The 18060-nt window shown below is 36.5% G+C and overlaps 3 protein-coding genes across 4 annotated transcripts in view; 2 read left to right on the forward strand and 1 right to left on the reverse strand.

Moving 5' to 3' along the window:
- Positions 1-4513, forward strand: part of shroom4 (shroom family member 4) — an 81500-nt gene extending 76987 nt beyond the window's left edge. For both annotated transcript variants that reach the window (NM_001443512.1, NM_001443509.1), the window contains 2 exon segments: positions 161-433; positions 3076-4513. In NM_001443512.1, coding sequence (NP_001430441.1) covers positions 161-433; positions 3076-3357 — 555 coding nt within the window. In that variant the 3' untranslated portion in view covers positions 3358-4513.
- A 1960-nt stretch (positions 4514-6473) lies between these two features.
- On the forward strand, positions 6474-7318 carry si:ch211-226l4.6. The gene is given in 2 exon segments (NM_001386789.1): positions 6474-6642; positions 7077-7318. Coding segments are annotated over 2 exon segments (219 nt in total). The 5' UTR covers positions 6474-6522; the 3' UTR covers positions 7176-7318.
- Positions 7319-7410: 92 nt separating this feature from the next.
- otub1b (OTU deubiquitinase, ubiquitin aldehyde binding 1b) lies at positions 7411-18056 on the reverse strand. The gene is given in 7 exon segments (NM_001002500.2): positions 7411-7952; positions 11404-11598; positions 14138-14222; positions 14329-14447; positions 14535-14633; positions 17334-17395; positions 17984-18056. Coding segments are annotated over 7 exon segments (801 nt in total). The 5' UTR covers positions 18027-18056; the 3' UTR covers positions 7411-7754.
- Between the last annotated feature and the right edge of the window lie 4 nt (positions 18057-18060).

Below are 18060 nucleotides of genomic sequence, written 5' to 3' on the forward strand. Positions count from 1 at the left end.
GAATTATTTGATGACTGGAAAGTTGAAAAGAACATCATTTATTTAAAATTTTCATGTTTTGCAACTCTCCCTTTTTATCAGTCTAATGATTTCTTACTTAATAAAGTGTTCATTTTTCCCCAAACAAAACCCAAATTGCTGACTCATTGTTGATTTACAGAAGCAGCTGATGGAGAGTCTGCGTAAAAAGCTGACTGTCCTGCGTGAGGCACAGCGGGGTCTGCAGGAGGACATTCGGGCCAATGCTCAGCTGGGAGATGAGGTGGAGAGTCTGGTGCTGGCCATCTGCAAGCCCAACGAGGTGGACAAGTATCGGATGTTCATCGGCGACCTTGACAAGGTGACCAGTCTGCTGCTGTCGCTTTCCGGAAGGCTGATCCGAGTGGAAAGTGCCCTGGACTGTGTGGACCCAGAAACTGGACACCAGGAGAGGGTAAGGAGAGACATATCCTTGCTAATGATATACTTTATTATCACTCAGGCAATATGTAGTGGGTCAAACTCTGGATAATGTATTACTTACAGTTTACCAGTGCAGACACCTTTTTCCTTCAGAACTGGTTTAATATTTCATGGTAAAGATTCAAGAAGGTGCCGGAAACATTCTTCAGAGATTTTGGTCAATATTGCATTGATTACATCACACAGTTGCTGCAGATTTGTTAGCTGCACAATCCTGATGTCCAGATGAACAGAACATTTCTAATCTGCTTCTAAATTTAGTTCTGGTGATCGTGGAGGACATGTGCTCACAGCTGAGCACTTCTTGTGAAATTAATTTCACGATAGATGTGGATACACTTTATGGGAGGGGCATCTGTCTGCCCGGTGACTCCATTTCCGTTGCTAACGGCTAACATGGATTTTCTTGAGAGATTAGTTGTGCTTTGTTTTAAGAAGGCTAAAAAGAGGTGTAGATTCATTCAGCGCCATATCTGGATCCATTAGATCTTTCCGAGGTGCACCCAGCTCTTAGTTCATCAACTTATCCAGACGCTGCTCCTGGATTTCGGCCAGCTGTACTTCTAACTGAGCAGGTGCCAGTTTGATGATCTCTTATCCCGTGTCTGCAGGAGGATTTTTGCTTGGGACACCAACAACAGGCACTATGTCATAATCACGCCTATTCTAGAGCAAGCTCTTGATTAGTTAACACGGTGGGAATGTCTGCTAAAGTTCAGATTTTCCAACTGAAGCAGTTCTCGTATTAAGCACGTAATACACGTCTAGTGTACATACCAACATACCATTAGTGTTAGTTGCATTACAAGTTCCTGTATAGATGCAATTTGAAAGTTGCAGCATGTTTCGAGGGAATAAAAACTTTACATATATTCCATAAAAAAAACACATGTAGCAAACCTCAACATTTAGTGTTTATATTGTCAATTAAATGAAAATGTTTATTATTAGTTCCCAACTCTTAACACAAAGTTTTAAGTATGAAAAAACTTTCAGGCAGATGAAAAAAACATTTCATCAAAGTTTAAATTTATTGAAAAACCCTTTATTTGTCTTTTTTGATCCACTTCAAATGTTGACTGCTGTACGGAAGTATACTAGTGCAGGGCAGTTACAAGACAACAAATCTATGATGAAGTCAACAAACATCATAAGCGTCATTTTGTACACAAAGAAAGATGAAGAATGCTGGGGGAATAACTGCCATTGATGGTTAGTTTATAGTTCTGTGTTGAGTGATCAGCGTGACCCATGGCACCTGCCTTGCGCGTTTCTGTGCATTTAAACTTCTGCGTGCTGTTTGTGTTGCTCTGTAATAACACTTCCGAAACGCTAGCTGGCAGTAGGTTATGTTCCTCTGTGTCGAGTTTCTTAGAGGGTATTTTGTTTTTTTTAAAAGATACCTTAATTTACAAGTACCTAAAACTCGCTCATTTAGAGGCGGGAACCAGCGTACGTGCAACAACTTTTATCTTAAGGTAAACACAAAATAAAAGTTTCCATCTGGAGCTCCTTCACAGGACTTGTTACAACGTGTAGGTAGAGACAGTCTTTAGAGGTGCTCATCAGCGTTAGCGTCAGCAATGACGAGGGCTAAGCGACCGCGCGAAGGCTGCACCGGACCATATGCGTGTGCTAGACGCAGATGTATAAATCAGCCTTTACGCTCACATCTCGTCTTTTGAAGTGCTGTGCACATGAGCATGTTGTTTAGATGCCGTGTCAAGTTAAACAAACTTCAACTTTCAAACGCAGTGAAGCTCATCACTGTCAGTTCCACAGCAGTTGAACAATCACTAGAACTCAGAGGTGGGGTTTTGTTGAAAATTTCTGTTTACAGGCGCTTATTGTCTGGATAGCTTTGCACTTTTTTTCAAACTATTCTGAACTGTTGTGTGTCGCTTTTTTAGAAGCAAAGATGAGTTCAGTGTGAGTGAGCCCATGGACTTTCATTGTTTCTTTTGTAGGATGACAATGGCTGCTATTTTTCATCAATCTTCACAAAGTCTTATTTTTTGTTCACCTTAGGAAAGACATTCATAAAAGTTTAGAACCATTAGAGTGTGAGTAAATGTTCATTTTTGGGTGAACTTTCCTCACAACATTCCGCCACAGCCATATCACCCTGCAGCCCAAGAGCGGTTACTCACTGACGCTAAGCAGGGCTGAGTCTGGTCAATACCTAAATGGGAGACCACATGGGAAAACTAGGTTGCTGTTGGAAGTGGTGTTGGTGAAGCTACCAGAGGGTGCTCAACCTGCAGTCTGTGTGAGTCTTAATGCCTCAGTAAAGTGAAGGAGACACTATACTGTTAGTGAGCGCCGTCTTTCGGATGAGACGTTAAACTGAGGTCCTGACTCTCTGTGGTCATTAAAAATCCCATGGCACTTCTGGTAAAGAGTAGGGGTCAAACCCTGGTGTCCTGATTAAATTTCAACCATCGACCATCCCCTAACCGAATTGGCCCTATCACTGTCTCTCCACTCCCCCTATAGCTGGTGTGTAGTGATCCCCCCTCATGATTCTGAAGCATTTTGAGTGCAGACACCATAAATGCACTATATGAATACACTTTACATTACATTAACATGTTTGTCTTTCTTATGTTCCAGCTCCAACTCCTGGAGAAGAAGAAGCAGCTGTTGGTTCAGATGGGAGAGGCGCAGGAGCTGAAGGAGCACGTGGACCGGCGCGAGCAGGCCGTCTGCAGAGTGCTGGGATGCTGCCTGACCCCAGAACAGATGCGGGACTACGGTCACTTTGTGAAGATGAAGGCGGCGCTACTGGTGGAGCAGAGGCAACTGGATGACAAGATACGGCTCGGCGAGGAGCAGCTCAGGGGACTTCGAGAGAGCCTCGGCCTGGGTTTTGGGATGGCGTATGGCCATTACTGAGAAGTGCTTTAAATAATACATGAGTGGGACCAAAAGGATTTTGTACTGCAGTATACTTCCAAGAATGGACATGACAATGACACAACAGTTGAACGCAGAAAAGCACAGCAGGTGTTCAGTTTAAAAACACTACATCCCTACTTGAAGTTGTTTGTTTGTTCTTTAGCTGCACTAGTATCTGTTCATTTTGTCGCGCTTACTCTGTTAACCTCAGTCACTACCAAAGAACGCATGTGTGCGTATACTTCTCGTTAAATACAGCAGGGGGAGTGTCCATGCACTGCTATTTATTTATTTATGTATATATTCATGCATACAATGTGTAATTCTCTCTGGCAGTTCACTTCAGAATCCTGCATATTGCTTTAACGGTCACTTACATTCTTATGCTGCATGCATCCGATTGGCATTTTTCTTGCATTTAATGTGTTTAGTTTTCGAGAGATGTGGATGTACATAATAAACGTGTACATAGCGGATGCTACAGTGCATCTTTTAGTCGCAGAAGTTTCATTCTGTCGTAACTGGAACTTTTTTGAACATTGCATCAAGAGGTGCCTATTTTTGTGAGACATCACAATCAGTATGCCTTACAGTACTTGCTACACTCTTCTGGGATGAATATTAATGCCAAAGATAACATTTATGTCCATCCAAGTAAGAATATAAATGTTTCTGTGCCTGTCTTGGGAAGTGGCGTGCACAAACGTCTTAAAGAAGACCAGCCTTGCCTTAACCAAAGCCCTTATATAGACATGTGTCCTTTGAATAAGTTTATACTTAAAAGAGATGCACTGTGTTTAACTTTGTGTATCATATCACGAGCTGACATGGCAACTTTTGAGGCAATTGCTACTAGATTTCTTTTCCTTTGTGAGAAAGTGGATGTTTCTCTTGAGGGAAGGAGAATGCTGCTTTGGTGACCATTTACTACCGTAAAAGGGTTTTTTTCCGTTTTGCTAAAACAAATTGAGTTGATTGATGATGATTATGGAGGAATTCGATTTGCATTTGAAGGGTTTGCTGTAAAGAAAGGAATGAATGTATGTATTTGGTTTGAGATCGAGAAGGCTAATGTGCCTTTGTGCTTATTTTTGCCCTTTTAAATTTAGCTTCACTTTGTATAAACGGTATAGTTTGTTTACTATAAACGGAACTTGTTCATTTGTTGTATCATACTTTGTAAACAGCTTAGTTTTGGAGATGAGAGGATTGGAAATATTTGGTCTCCAGAATTGTCCTAATTTTGTGATCAAAAGGAGTCATTGTAAAACGTACAAATAAAAATAACATTATCTCATCAAATTTGTTTCCTTTACATTCATATAATATAAAAAATTTTTGTGTTTTAAAAAATACAATATGACAGTTTTGTAACCTAAAAATCTTAACTAACGTTTGAACGAAAAACATTCGATGTTTAAAATATGAATTAAGTTAGTTTGTCTGTGAATTAGTTTGTCTTTACGTAATTAATAATGGGGTATGTGCACACAGACTTTTAATTTCAGTCAGCCAGCTTGCCGTGTTTAATAAATAATAAAAACAGCAACCTTTACTGCCTGTAGTATGTAGTGGGTATCAGACCAAACAAGAAGCACTGTATTAAATTATATTTTTCTGTGCCATGTCTTTAAAACATAGAAGTTAATTTTATCCCAGTATTTTCAATGGAATTTTTGCATCTTTCGTCTCTTTTAAGCTTTAACAACCAAATGGATACTAAAGTTTATTTAACTGACTATATTTGAACTACATTACAACATCAATGCTGTAAAAGGAACCTTATGAAATTGAAAAAGTCACATAAACCTTTTGCCAGAAATTCATCATTGGCTGAAAACATAGATGTACACTATATAACGCATACGGACACTGCGTCATTTGCACAGTGCTCCCAGGACAAATGTCATTCAACCGCACTAGTCAAGAGTAAAGCCAATGTGAAGATGCTGGACTATAGTGCTATGTATGGGTGTAGTAATGAGCAAACAAAGCACAAAGGCAGAACATTTCATAGGTAAGATTTAGGTTTTACACTTTTGCATGTTACGAACTTTTGTGATAAGTTTTGATAATATTTTCTTACTGCACTTACCATAAGGCAAAGCAGCACCAACTCGCACTAAATACTAGACGTATGCTAGTTTTGGTCAATAAAATAAGTAAACAATGTAAATGAAATATGACAATAAGATGCTGCGGTGCTAGAAACTTGTATTATTGTCTGCTAAGTGAACGAGTCGTTCATAGGGATTCATTCACAAATCTCAGCTAGTTGTTCAGCACGTTCTTCATTCACAAATGAATCGCTCCCTTTGTTAGAATTAGAAGTGAAAGCGGGAGACGGGTGTGTTTCAGGATACAGTATGGAATAGATCAAATTTAACAGGAAGAGAGAGTAATACATTTCCATGCAGACAAACACACTTTTTCGGCAATGCCCATGCGATCACTTATCCATTGATGTAGAAAAGTGATGTAAAATTATAATTTTCGTAATTTAAAAAAATATTTGCATACTGACCACTCTCAATCTTGGATATATGTGGATATCTCTGGCTCTGAATGGCCAGTCCTCTACTGCACATTGGTCCCACATTCATTTCAAAGCAGCGCTAGCCTGTACTAAAATGGCGGTTCTATTCACGCATTCCTTCCATCTAATGTAAATATCTATGTTGATTGCTGTGCATATTGCCCATTACTGTGTCAAAGAGCTTAGAATTACTAAGAGGCAACACGTTCCATTGCAACAGCAGCGCCCAGCAATAGCTGTCACGATGGCAAGCAGCTACTTTGTTTTATTTATTTATTTAAAAAGCGCATTGAAGCTGAGATACAACCTGAAAGATGACAATACAACACTTGCCATTACAATCATCAGCACTTTTAATAGTTATTTTACAGACTTCTAATATGCTTTTGTTCTATTAAGAGTTTTCATTCCAAAATGGCTGCCGCTCCATCTAGTGGCTGTTTCCCAAATCGCACTAGAGTGTCGCCTCTTGGTGATTCTGTGCTCTTTGAACGTTAGTTGATTGGACAAAAGAAGTGCACGCACTACTTGGCGGGAAACGTGAAAGTATAAATAAGACTCGCGCACGCGCTTACACACAGTCAGTGCAGAATTTCTTTCAGAAGTTGTCGGCGGTGCCCTCCATCATGTTTGGATTTGTACGAGCGCTTAAAAGAACGAGATGTACACCTGGACAACGTGTCTTTCCCTTTAGCCACCGTTTCTACATTAACTCCAAATCAGCTAAAAGCAGCATCGGCGTTGTGGTAAGTTTAACTGAGCGAGCTTTTCCTATCCTAAACATCTCAGAGTTACAGGCTATTAATTGACGTTTTCGCTGATTTATTAAACGCATTAATCGTGTGCAATCATTATTTACTCATTAACAACATGATTTGCTTTTAACCACCAATCTGCACACATTTTGAGTAGTTTTATCAGTCTCTATTGTTTAAACTGGTTATTCTCCAGTATAACAAGTAAACTTCCTGAATTTTAGTTGCTTGAATTGTTCTCTTTCACTGTAACATTAATTCATATTCAACTGATTGGTTTTAAAGATTACATTAAAACATGACTAATCATGGCATCCTTTTTAGTGCAAATGCACAGGTTTATCAGATATACTGTGCCAGTTTCAGTTTACATCAGCACATTATTATACACTAATGCTCAATGTTGCGTTTATTCCCACTTTTAGGAGAGCGTATTTGTGATGACCTTCATCTCTCTTGCTGTTCTTGGTCCGGCAGCATGGTTGCTGTCCAAATCATCTGATACCCACAAAAAACAGCAGTGAGGAAGAATGACGATGCCTTCTGCCAGAGGACCAGACATCTGTGTATTCTAGCAGTTTCAGTTGTACACTAACCTACCATCAGTGTGTGTCGATGTCAAATATGCATTTAAATATGGTGATCAAATACAACCTTTTCAATACCCCATTGTTTTATTTATTGCTGATTCCCATCTTAACTCAAGTCTGTGCCTGCCAATGATCATTTCTGTAACCACAAACTCACTTCAGCCAGTAGAGGTGTAAATCCCTTTAATAAAACTCATGAAAGGCAGTGTAACAAAGGAAAAACACTAAAAGCAAGTTTACATTTACAACCACATAACCAAAAAATAAACTACTGTACAACCGTAATGCTGCCGTTTGATGCAGTGTCAATTGTTCTGAGATCAATAGCTTAAATTGTCTGTAATGAAGACAAATTCACTTTGTAATGGAAGAAAAAACTGGATTGAATCTTTTTATTGTGATTTTTAATAATAGCCTGGCAAACATGTATGTACGCATACATATGACAACTTGGCTGTAGAACTGAGATGGTTTCTTCACAATGGAACCACAGAGAATATATATGTAGGAGTATCACTTATACAGGATGTCGTAGTGGCCTGGGCGGTAGAGCAGGAAGATGCGTGGCTCACTTCCTTCAGGAAAGACATGATTGTTCACCGTTCCACCCTCTCCTCTGTCCATGTATTCCACTAATACGGGCACGTTCAGTGCCTGTGCTAAGGCAATGATATGAATGTGGTCACTTTCTTTTGACATGGGTTCCACCTCCTGGAAAAAACAATTAGTTAAACATAATCAGATTTTCTTTAACACTTTTATTTTTGCTTAACATAACAGTTCAAGAAATTGCAAGTTCATGAGTTCAATTCCAAGGCAATGAATTAAGTGTACATTTACATGCCATTTTCAATACAAACTGTTGAAAATGAGGTTCAGTGTAAGTTGTAAAGCTATATTGAAATCATTATGCCAAATATTAATACATTGTTGTCTGCGACACCCTTTGTTGCTTTGGATGATGTATGCCAAATCCATGAATGTAATTTTCTATTTTGTAAATTCAAATAATATTCAGACTAAGTCCTATACGCTTATTTCACTTTTCATTTTAAAGAACGAAAGTGAGGCTGCGATGGAATGAAACCCAGAAGTATAGGATCAGCACTGTAAACATTGCAACATGCTGTGGACTACAAACCTCCAGCAGCGATTTGAAAATGCAGAAATGGTGAGAACATCACAATAATATCATTCAGTTACGTTTAATTGAAATAATTAAAGGCATATTGTCGCCAATTGGTGAAGATTTTTTTTTCCTCACCGCTGTCGCCACTAGCTTGCATGGTTTGGGATCTGTAGAGCTGCACATCGATGAATTTACTCTTAAGTGTTTGGACTCTCAGTAGTGATTATTAAACCACACTGAACTGAAACTAAAAACTGAAATACACTGTTCCAATTTACTATGATCTTTTATGTGAAGCTGCACTGAAACAATCTTCATTGTAAAAATGCTATACAAATAAATGTGAATTGAATTGAATATTAGGCATCAAACTAAATCACAATCTCTTTAAGAACAATACGCTTAAGTGTCCTCCTAGGCTTTAGTTCATGGCACCAGGTAAACACTGTAGGAATTTTTTTTAAATGTCAGCACTGAAATTCAGTGTCATGACAAGTCTAATGTAGTGAAAGAATCAGTTCATTAACTTGAGTTTGATAAATGGCATCTAAAACGTGTGTTTGGGAAAGAAAACATTAGCTAACTCAGGGGTCACCAAACTTGTTCCTGGAGGGCCGGTGTCCTGCAGATTTTTAGCTCCAACCCTAATCAAACACACCTGAACAAGCTAATCAATGTCTAACTAGGTATACTCGAAACACCCAGACAGGTGTGTTCAGGCAAGTTGGAGCTAAACCCTGCAGGGACACCGGCCCTCATGGACCGAGATTGGTGACCCCTGAGCTAACTAGTACCATTTCCCATACCTTAACTGAAAAATAAGGTCCGATATCCCTTTCTATTTTCATTATTCATTGAGAACGGACCTTCAAGTCACTCGGAAGACGTGAAAGTATACATTTGTGCCGCTTTCTCTTTGCTGATAAGATATATTCATCCAGGTACACAACATTCCTGTATGACATGTGAGGCAACACTTCCGTGTTTCTTCCAACCGCAGCCTTGATTTCGCCGTTTAAAATGGCGGCCGGGTGAAATCAGTCTATTGGGCTTGTTTACACCTGGTCACTTCATGCGTTTTTTTTTTATATCTGATATCTAAAAATGGGTCCATTTACATTTGACTACATTAATGAGTACTCGCTAAACTGATAGGATTCCGATCTTTAAATGCTGCTCTATATGCACTACAACTACCTAAGTTACATCGACTAAAGCGTCAGATACAGCACATTTCATTTAATCAACATTATTATTTGCAGAAATGTAAGCTATACATCTTATTTAAATCCCATTGTATATGCAGCATTACAAGTGCATCAGGCAGCCTCAGTGATCACTTTCATTATAAACATCTATTTTAGTTATACAAATATGTCCAAGACATCTTTCATAACTGTATACATAATCCCAGAAACAAAACAATGCGCCTTTGTAAATGAATGCAGCAGTAATAGATTTCTATTCCCTCTTTTCACAGATACAGTCTACCAAAATGTTGTCATCTGATATTAATTTAACCATTTAATTTGATCATTTCATGGTCAAAAATAAAACAAAATAAATGTAACTAAAACAAACATCTCAACTGTCACCTGTGGCCTTCCGTTGCTTTTGCTGTTGCTTTTGGTCATTTAGCCCACAACACATGTGCTCTCACGTTTATTTATCTTTTTTTAAGTTGGGGAGAAGTAAAATTTACATGTGTGTTTTTTAACAACCACAGGCATTTAAACCAGCCTAGTTTGGTCTGGAAACCACCTCCTGAAGCGGTCTGAAAGATCAGAATCATATCCATCTCAAATGCGCTTAAGAGGGCGTTTACACCTGCACATATCATTATCAGATAGCTATATGATCAGAAAAAAAACACATGAAGTGACCAGGGGTCCGTTCTTCGTACCTCGCTTAAATGATCTAAGATGATTTGGCAGATCCTGGATCTTTTAATCTTGATAACTGATCTCTCGCTTATTTGGTTCTTCAAACAAGTTCGCGAATCAGATTAGAATGTCTGGATGAACTGATCTGAGATCGCTGCGTGTGTTGTTAAGGACAGATCTATCGATCCTCGAAATCATGATCAGCAATGCAACGATTGGCTGACGGCACAGCAGCGTAATGACATCATCTGATTAATATTCAATTATCCATGTGAACAAAATTACATCAAATTAGCAGTAAACGGCTTGTAAAATATGACACGCAGTAACTTCACATTTGTTTTGAGCTGCAGGCTTTACACTTTCATTTGTCAAGACAAGAGTATTCATCATGTATTTCAATGCAAATCAATGTATTTAGTTCCACATTTAGAAAAGATTTTCTTTATTATAGTAGCCGTTTTTTAATCGGTGTAAAGAATAACTGGTTGTTTCCAAAAGCATTTTGATATTGGTAAAGGCGTCTGCAACTTTTGTGAAGCATCAAATCACTGGCATATTAACTGTCAAAACATGTTTATGACTGCATAAATGTATTATTGCTTTTAAAAAAAAGTGACATATTGTGCATTTCTATCATACACAATTTGTACTAAAGCGATCTAAAAAGTTCATATCAATAAGTTTTCTCTTTGCACCACCAGGTGGCAGTCTACTTTCATTTCGAGGGTGCAGATTACATACGTTTTATTAATATGTAAAACTTTATTTATTTTATTAATGACTATAACTTTATATATATATAGTTAAAAACTACTATTTTCCCAATTGTATATAACTTTTACTGTAAGAAAATATCAAAACTCGGTACATACTTTCTGTATTATCTTTGCTTGAACTGAGCCGATCTAATCCTGTTTATATGAATTGAACCTGCTCCCGATCAGGTTTGACCTAGCAGATCTGTTGCCATGACAACAACTCTCGGATCAGCTTTGAAGAACGAAACGATCCTGGATCGTGTCAAATCGTCAATATCCAAATCCAGCTAACTGAGTAATCCACGTACGAAGAACGGACCCCAGGAGTAAACAGCCCCATTGAAAGGCCATAAATATTGAGCCATTAATGATCTTCAGGTGTTACTCGCCTGCTGGCAGAACTCTTTGACGGAGCGTCCGCCCTCTATGAAGTGCTGAAAGAACACATGCTCCCTCTGCAGGTATCCAGAGGTGAGAAGCCTCAGATAAACCACTATGTAGTCGGACACACTCTGGTCATTGAAGGAGCTCAGCACTTCTCCGAGCGACTGCTGCTTTTCACATAGCTCAATCAAGTCCATGAACTGAAAAAAAAGGAGAAGGTTAAACATAAAAATAAACATGAACTCAAAAACTTTTAAACTGACATAATCCATAGCTTTATTACTGCACAATATTCTTGAGGTGAACAACTAAACTGCGAGGTAATTTCATATTCAGCCTCAATAGTCCAATCTGGATAAGCATTTCTTTGATGTTAGTTTGACAACGTGGACAGAATTTGCCATTTAGCAACTACTAATTTACTTCTGCAAGTTAAATATGAAGCAGAGAAGTGCTCAAATAAAACCTAGACTTCTGTTCAGTTTTCAGTTGGAAATGGCAACAGTTCCAGTTATGCAGATTTCAAGGTCCCAATACATTTCAAGCTAAATTACAGAGAAAACGGATGTTAAACCAAGTCAGGACAGAACAGAGTTCATCTTGAGTGTGTTTCATGACTTCAAAACAGCTTGTCTAATTGTATTTGCTGAATAGTTAGCTCTAGCTGGTAAACAACTATTGGTCCACAGTGATAACTCTCTGATTTAAATCAACACAATGTGACTTTACTGAATGCTGAATTGCAAAGCCCATGCAAACCTTTAAATACTTTATTGTTGTTCTCATTTTGCCTTGTATTCATTTTGCATGGAAAGTGTGCTGCACATTTTCATCTTAACACTCAGCACTCAGCAGTGGAGTTGCTGTCATGCTGTTTACTAACCTACAAACTTTACAAACAGTACATTTAGGTAAATTAAAGCAATAGTTTTTTTTAAAATAATTGTGTTCTGTATAAACATAAATGAAAGTATTAGATACACATCTGCAGGCCAGAAGAAATGAACTACAACCTTTAGAATGTGGAAAAATAGTAAATTACAGCATTTGGCTTTTTGAATTGTGAACTTTGGATCAGGAAAAGATTAAATTCATTCAGTCAGACAAACACTATTTACAGACAAATTTGAATTAAATCATTTTGTTGCTGGTGATGATAGCCACGGGGGTAGTTTGCGGACATATATCAATTGAGGTAAAGTTAGTTTTATATTCACACAATTGGACTTTCTCCTTAATCATATAATTTCACAAAGGTATTTTTCACAAATTCTAAATAGTGAAATCATATTGGCAGCCACTGACTATCAGAGTACAACATTGTTCACATTTAAATTAATAGTGCTAGTGTTGTTTTCTAGTCATACTTGCATAACATTTCAGACTGAATATTCAAAGTACTATTGTAAACAATATAGGTCTGTGTATAAAGGTCTGTAAATGTAAATATATATATATATATATATATATATATATATATATATATATATATATATATATATATATATATATATATATTTTTTTTTTTTTTTTTTTTTTTTTTTTTTTTTTTTTTGAGAAACATTTAAAATATTTTGTAGCAGTAAACATGTCAGGCTGAATAATTCAATTTAATCATTGACTTCTGGTGTCTTTATTAGTTTCAGAAACACAGATTTCTTTAATTTAAATGGCATATTTGGGTATCTTTTCTGCTGGAGATACTGGTGTCCTAAAAAAAACTGTTTAACAAAAATGTTGGTGGTTCTAAAACCTTGACTTTTCCAGACTGCAGTAAACCTTGAAAATGGTTGTCCCATGCCTACATGTCACAAGTTGTCACTGAATGAATGCGAGTATAAAATCAACTTTACCTCAATCATATATCGCTAGTTTGAATCATGTACTTTTCACAATACCATACCCTTCCTCTATCTCTCAAACTTTGGTTCTTGTCTAAGTACCATCCTATCATAATACATTCAAAAATGCTCCAGAAATATCCTAAAACAAAATTAAACTATTTAGTTGTCTAACTGTATACTCTGTGTCCTCAAGTGGAGTTATTTGGAATGGCGTAAGTATTTTTGCTCTATGAATGGAATTGGCAGATATCCAGCCTAAAACTTGTTTTGCAGAGGTAAACTTGTAAATTCAAATTTGATGGATATCATCAGAATGCAACCCAACAAAATGCCTCTTCTTTTTAACAGCTTTTGGCTGACTGGAGTCTTAAAAAAACATCACTGCTATCTGTTGTAGGATATGGTGCAAAATGTAAGTGCTTGGCCATTTTCGTAATCATTATCAACGGTTTATATAAAGCTTTATTTATACAATGGAACATTAGCTCCAATTATGTCAGCCGCACTTGTTTTTTTTTTTCAGTTTCAAAAAGTATGTTTGATTCCACTGTGACAGTGTCCTGCTAAAGAGGTATTTGCAACTTCTTTTTAGCCCAAAGATTACTCAGTATATTGTTTCCCTTTACTCCCCAGTTGGCATAATTCAGACCTCCCTGTAGCTCAATCATGGCGTTTGACTTCATATGATTGGCATTTGATTTAATAGCATTTGATTGGCTACAAGGTCATGGATTTGATTTCACTGGAAAGAACTGGTAAAATATGTATGTATTAGGGGAGTTTGAATAAAAGCATTTGTGAAATGCATAAATCTAAAATTAAAGGATTTTAGAGCCGGAGTATGAGGGCCATGAAACTTGAGCATAGTTTTTTAATAGTAAATATTTCAACTCACGGTGTTGTGAAAGTCCTCAATTGTGAACTCAGTGAAGCCCTGGTTTACAAGGTCCAGCTTGCTCTTTGCTGCAACAGCTTTGAACCTAAAATGCAAAAAATGCACATTAAGACATTTACTAAAAAGAATGCGAATGCCAAGAATAAAGCAAACAATATACACAGAGGCTGCTATCCCTTGAAGAACTCTACCTTTGCAGCTCTTTGCTGTCTTCCAATAATGACTCCAAATGTGCAAAGCCAAAAGCTCTGTAGAAACAGTTTCCATCTGGCCGTGTTTTCCGAATGCTCGAATACTTTTTGTGAAGGTCCTATGAGCACAAAGTAAGAAACACATTTACAGAAGGTTTTGGCATTTACTATGAATTCGCCAAATAAGCTTGTGAAGGTGTAGTGACCTGTATCTTGAGTTGGTATATGGTGTCCTCCATGGCATATTCTCCCTTAAGCACAGAGAGCTCTTGTCTGTCCGACACTAAAGGGTTACTGGTGGCTATCTGTTAAAACAGAACGGGTAAGCTCATTTATTCCTGAAAACTGTGTGGCTTTTTTATTTAGGGAGGTTAGTCAGAATGTGTCTACTCTTTTCCGTACATCAAATGTGAATATAGTGTAAGTGTAATGTAAATAATTATTTCTTTTTTAAAGATTTCAGATCACACTCTTAGAGTGCTTTTTAAAGAGTATTGAGATTCTAATAGCAGTGGTGGTCATAACAGTGCCAAATGATTGGGGAATAGCTCAAACATTAACATTTTCATGTTATTACCCACTTTATAATAGTTAGTGATAATTTACAATGCTATTGTATGTTAACTGCGCAATAAGGCTCCAGCAGACATTATTTAGTTTAACTTAACTCATGGAAAAAACTACTAAATGTTTGAATAATCTTTAGGCGTTGTTAATTTCTTATTCATTGTCTAATAATGCTATAACCCTAAGACAGCCATGTATCCAGGGGGATACTTACAATTTCAGAGGCTGTGGTGAGAGATTTAGAAAGTGTGAGTCCAATGTATTGGTATCAATTTAAAAAGCTAATTGTTAGGAATGTTTAGATCAGGTGACTTTGTTGATACATCAAGTGTTAACCTAAAAGACAGCACTATTGCTGACTTTTTCGAGAAACTTCACAACTTCAGGAAAAAGTTAAGTGTTGGCTGATCATGGTTATGTGGCAGTTTTTTTAATTAACATTGTACATTTTACATAATCTGTCTCTAAATGGTGTGCATCTCTGGGGAAACCTTGACAGTTCAGGCAATTTTTGATGTTGACAATTTTTTATATTCTTAAATGTTAGATATATTTAATAATTTGGCCATTTATTTATAAGTACAATGAATTCATTTTTCAAATCAGGAATAAAAAGATTTTTTAGGGAAATATTATGGTGGAACAAACAGTTGCAATAATTTGCATTAGGAGTCCACAGAAATGACACTTACAGCAGCAGTAAACAGGAGAGTATTTTTTAAAATGGAAATTGTATTTTGGAATTTGAATGAATTAAAATTACTCATTTAAATTAATAATGTTGTTTAAACAGTTTAGAATCGATAATAAATGTGTTTGGCCAGTTTTAAAATAAGAGAAGACAATATCCCAGTTTTTAGCTCCTAACTAATTTTTAAAAATCTATGAATATTTGTTCCTTTTTATAACTAAACAGTCTTTGCATCCTGGAAGATACAATTTATTAAATCCTAAATAAACAAAAAAACAAAGTCAAAAATCCTTTGGACATCTTTTACACAGCTTCAGTACATCTCAATCAAATTACGACTGTTTTTAAGTGATAAAAATCGTCGTAATCTGATTAAAGGTTGTAATAATTTTATTAAATGAAGGTAATAACTAATCAGTTTTTTATGCCATTTTTTAACTAATATTAACATTTTAACTAATAAATCTGGCTTTTTTTCTGATGTTGATTCTAATCCATTAAATAACATTTATTGAGACTTTATTGTAAAGTGTTTAACTTATTCTCTCTATTTAAGGTCGATGTGTTATATCTTGAATTATGTTTTGTTAAATAGATGATGAAAATAGTGCGTAGAAATTGTGTGTGTTGAAACCAGAGCATAATACAACTGACTGGATTCACACCAAGTATTTATTTTCTTCTAGTAAGATATCAGCAAGTAAAAAGATTCCTTGACATTTAAAGATTTTGAACATCAAACAACATCTTGAACAACAAAAGGGCAGATAAGATGAGTGCTAAATTAACATTATAATCCATTAGTACAGAGGTTAACGGAGTTATTCTCTGTGTCAACTGGCTTTAATGCAATTTTGTTTGGTGGTGACAAAATGGCATGCTTTAGCTTTAAATTCTGTTTGGATTTAGAAAACACTGAATATAGCTTACAAGTTGCATGTTGCGACTTGTAGCGTAATATAGGAGCAATTCCATGCAAATGTCAACCTTGCCATAAAAAATAATGTTTTCATCAAAATAGCGCAACTGTTTCTACGTTTTTTGTGTAAGCAATTAGTAAAAATACTCAAATATCTCTGTCAGTGTTTTCAAACAATTATATTTGATTTGTGGCATCCATTACGGTGAGATGTCACATCCATAACCAAGAGTTTTCTTCATAAAATGCAAAAAATGTCAAATAAAATAAACTCAATCATGTTTGTTTTATAGAGCCAACTCTATCTTATTATTTGGCATTATTTATTTTGTGTTGTGCAGTTTAAATCACAGAATTAAAACAAAGTATGTTGTCGATTGTAAACTCGCAGACTTTTGTGGTCACATCCATATCGCTCATTTAAAATATAAAAAATGTTTACAGATCGATACTTTTCTGATCCCATAACTCTGCGGTTAGTTCATTTGTAAAATATAAACAGATGTTTCAATAAAATTTTATATACATATACTGTGAATTTATGCTTAGAATTTTTACTGCATATGTCACATCCATAACGGTGGAATTTTTCATATACATGTGCAGTGACAGCACATCTCTTTAATTGTACAGAATTAAAATAACAGCACACACAATTTTCTTATACAGAAGACAGAAAATTGTCTGTTTAAAAAATAATAAATTATAAGTTAGTGTTTGGATTAAAAAAATTAACAATTTCACAAAAGTAAACGTCAGTAATTTTTTCAGTGAACTAAAACTAAACCGCAAGTCTTCCTTTAAAAGTGGCACTGAGTTGTTCCTCACCTCTTGCTGAATGCGGTCCTGCTGTGCCATAATGGCTTCATCATATGCGAGGCAGTTGACTCCTGCAAAACATATTCATCAGTAATGATGAAGTCATAAATGTTTTAGACACACACCTGCCACACAAGACCTAGACCTGACCCAACAACTTCTGCTAAAGCTGCAGTTTGGTTCAGTTTTACTTCACTTTAACGTTACTCGTCTTACGTCATTACACGATACGACGTCATGTAAACAAAGTCGTGAGAAATTAATCCTCCAACCATAACCGAACAGAATCCCAAATGTGACGTACAATTAAAATACAAATACATGAATAACACGACTCATCTTCATGAACACTGAGAAAATAGTGTATCGGGTGACAATCATACTGCCTCATTTAACCTGAGGATGTAAAACGCGTCTATAGAGTTGTATGGAAAAAAAGGAAGATGTGAGGTAGATTGAGTGTTATTTTTTTTTATTCAACGTTAAATGTTTACTCTCTGCACAGCTCTTGCGCTGCATTTTCTCCTGCTCGTAACAATGCACGCAGATTATTTACGTTACCTAATGCAAGCGGCCTCATGCAGGACCTGCAAGATATTTTGCTTACAGATGTCAGTTGTTTTTTTACAGAGCACGAGAAAATGTTATTTTGCACTTACCCTCCATCTCTCCCTGTGATGATTCCTGCTGCTCATCCGCCATCTTGATTGAGTTCTTTTTCCACCGCCCCCTCTCC

The sequence above is a fragment of the Danio rerio genome, chromosome 7 (genome assembly GCF_052040795.2).
Source record: "Danio rerio strain M-AB ecotype USA chromosome 7, GRCz13ab, whole genome shotgun sequence".
NCBI lineage: Eukaryota > Metazoa > Chordata > Actinopteri > Cypriniformes > Danionidae > Danio > Danio rerio.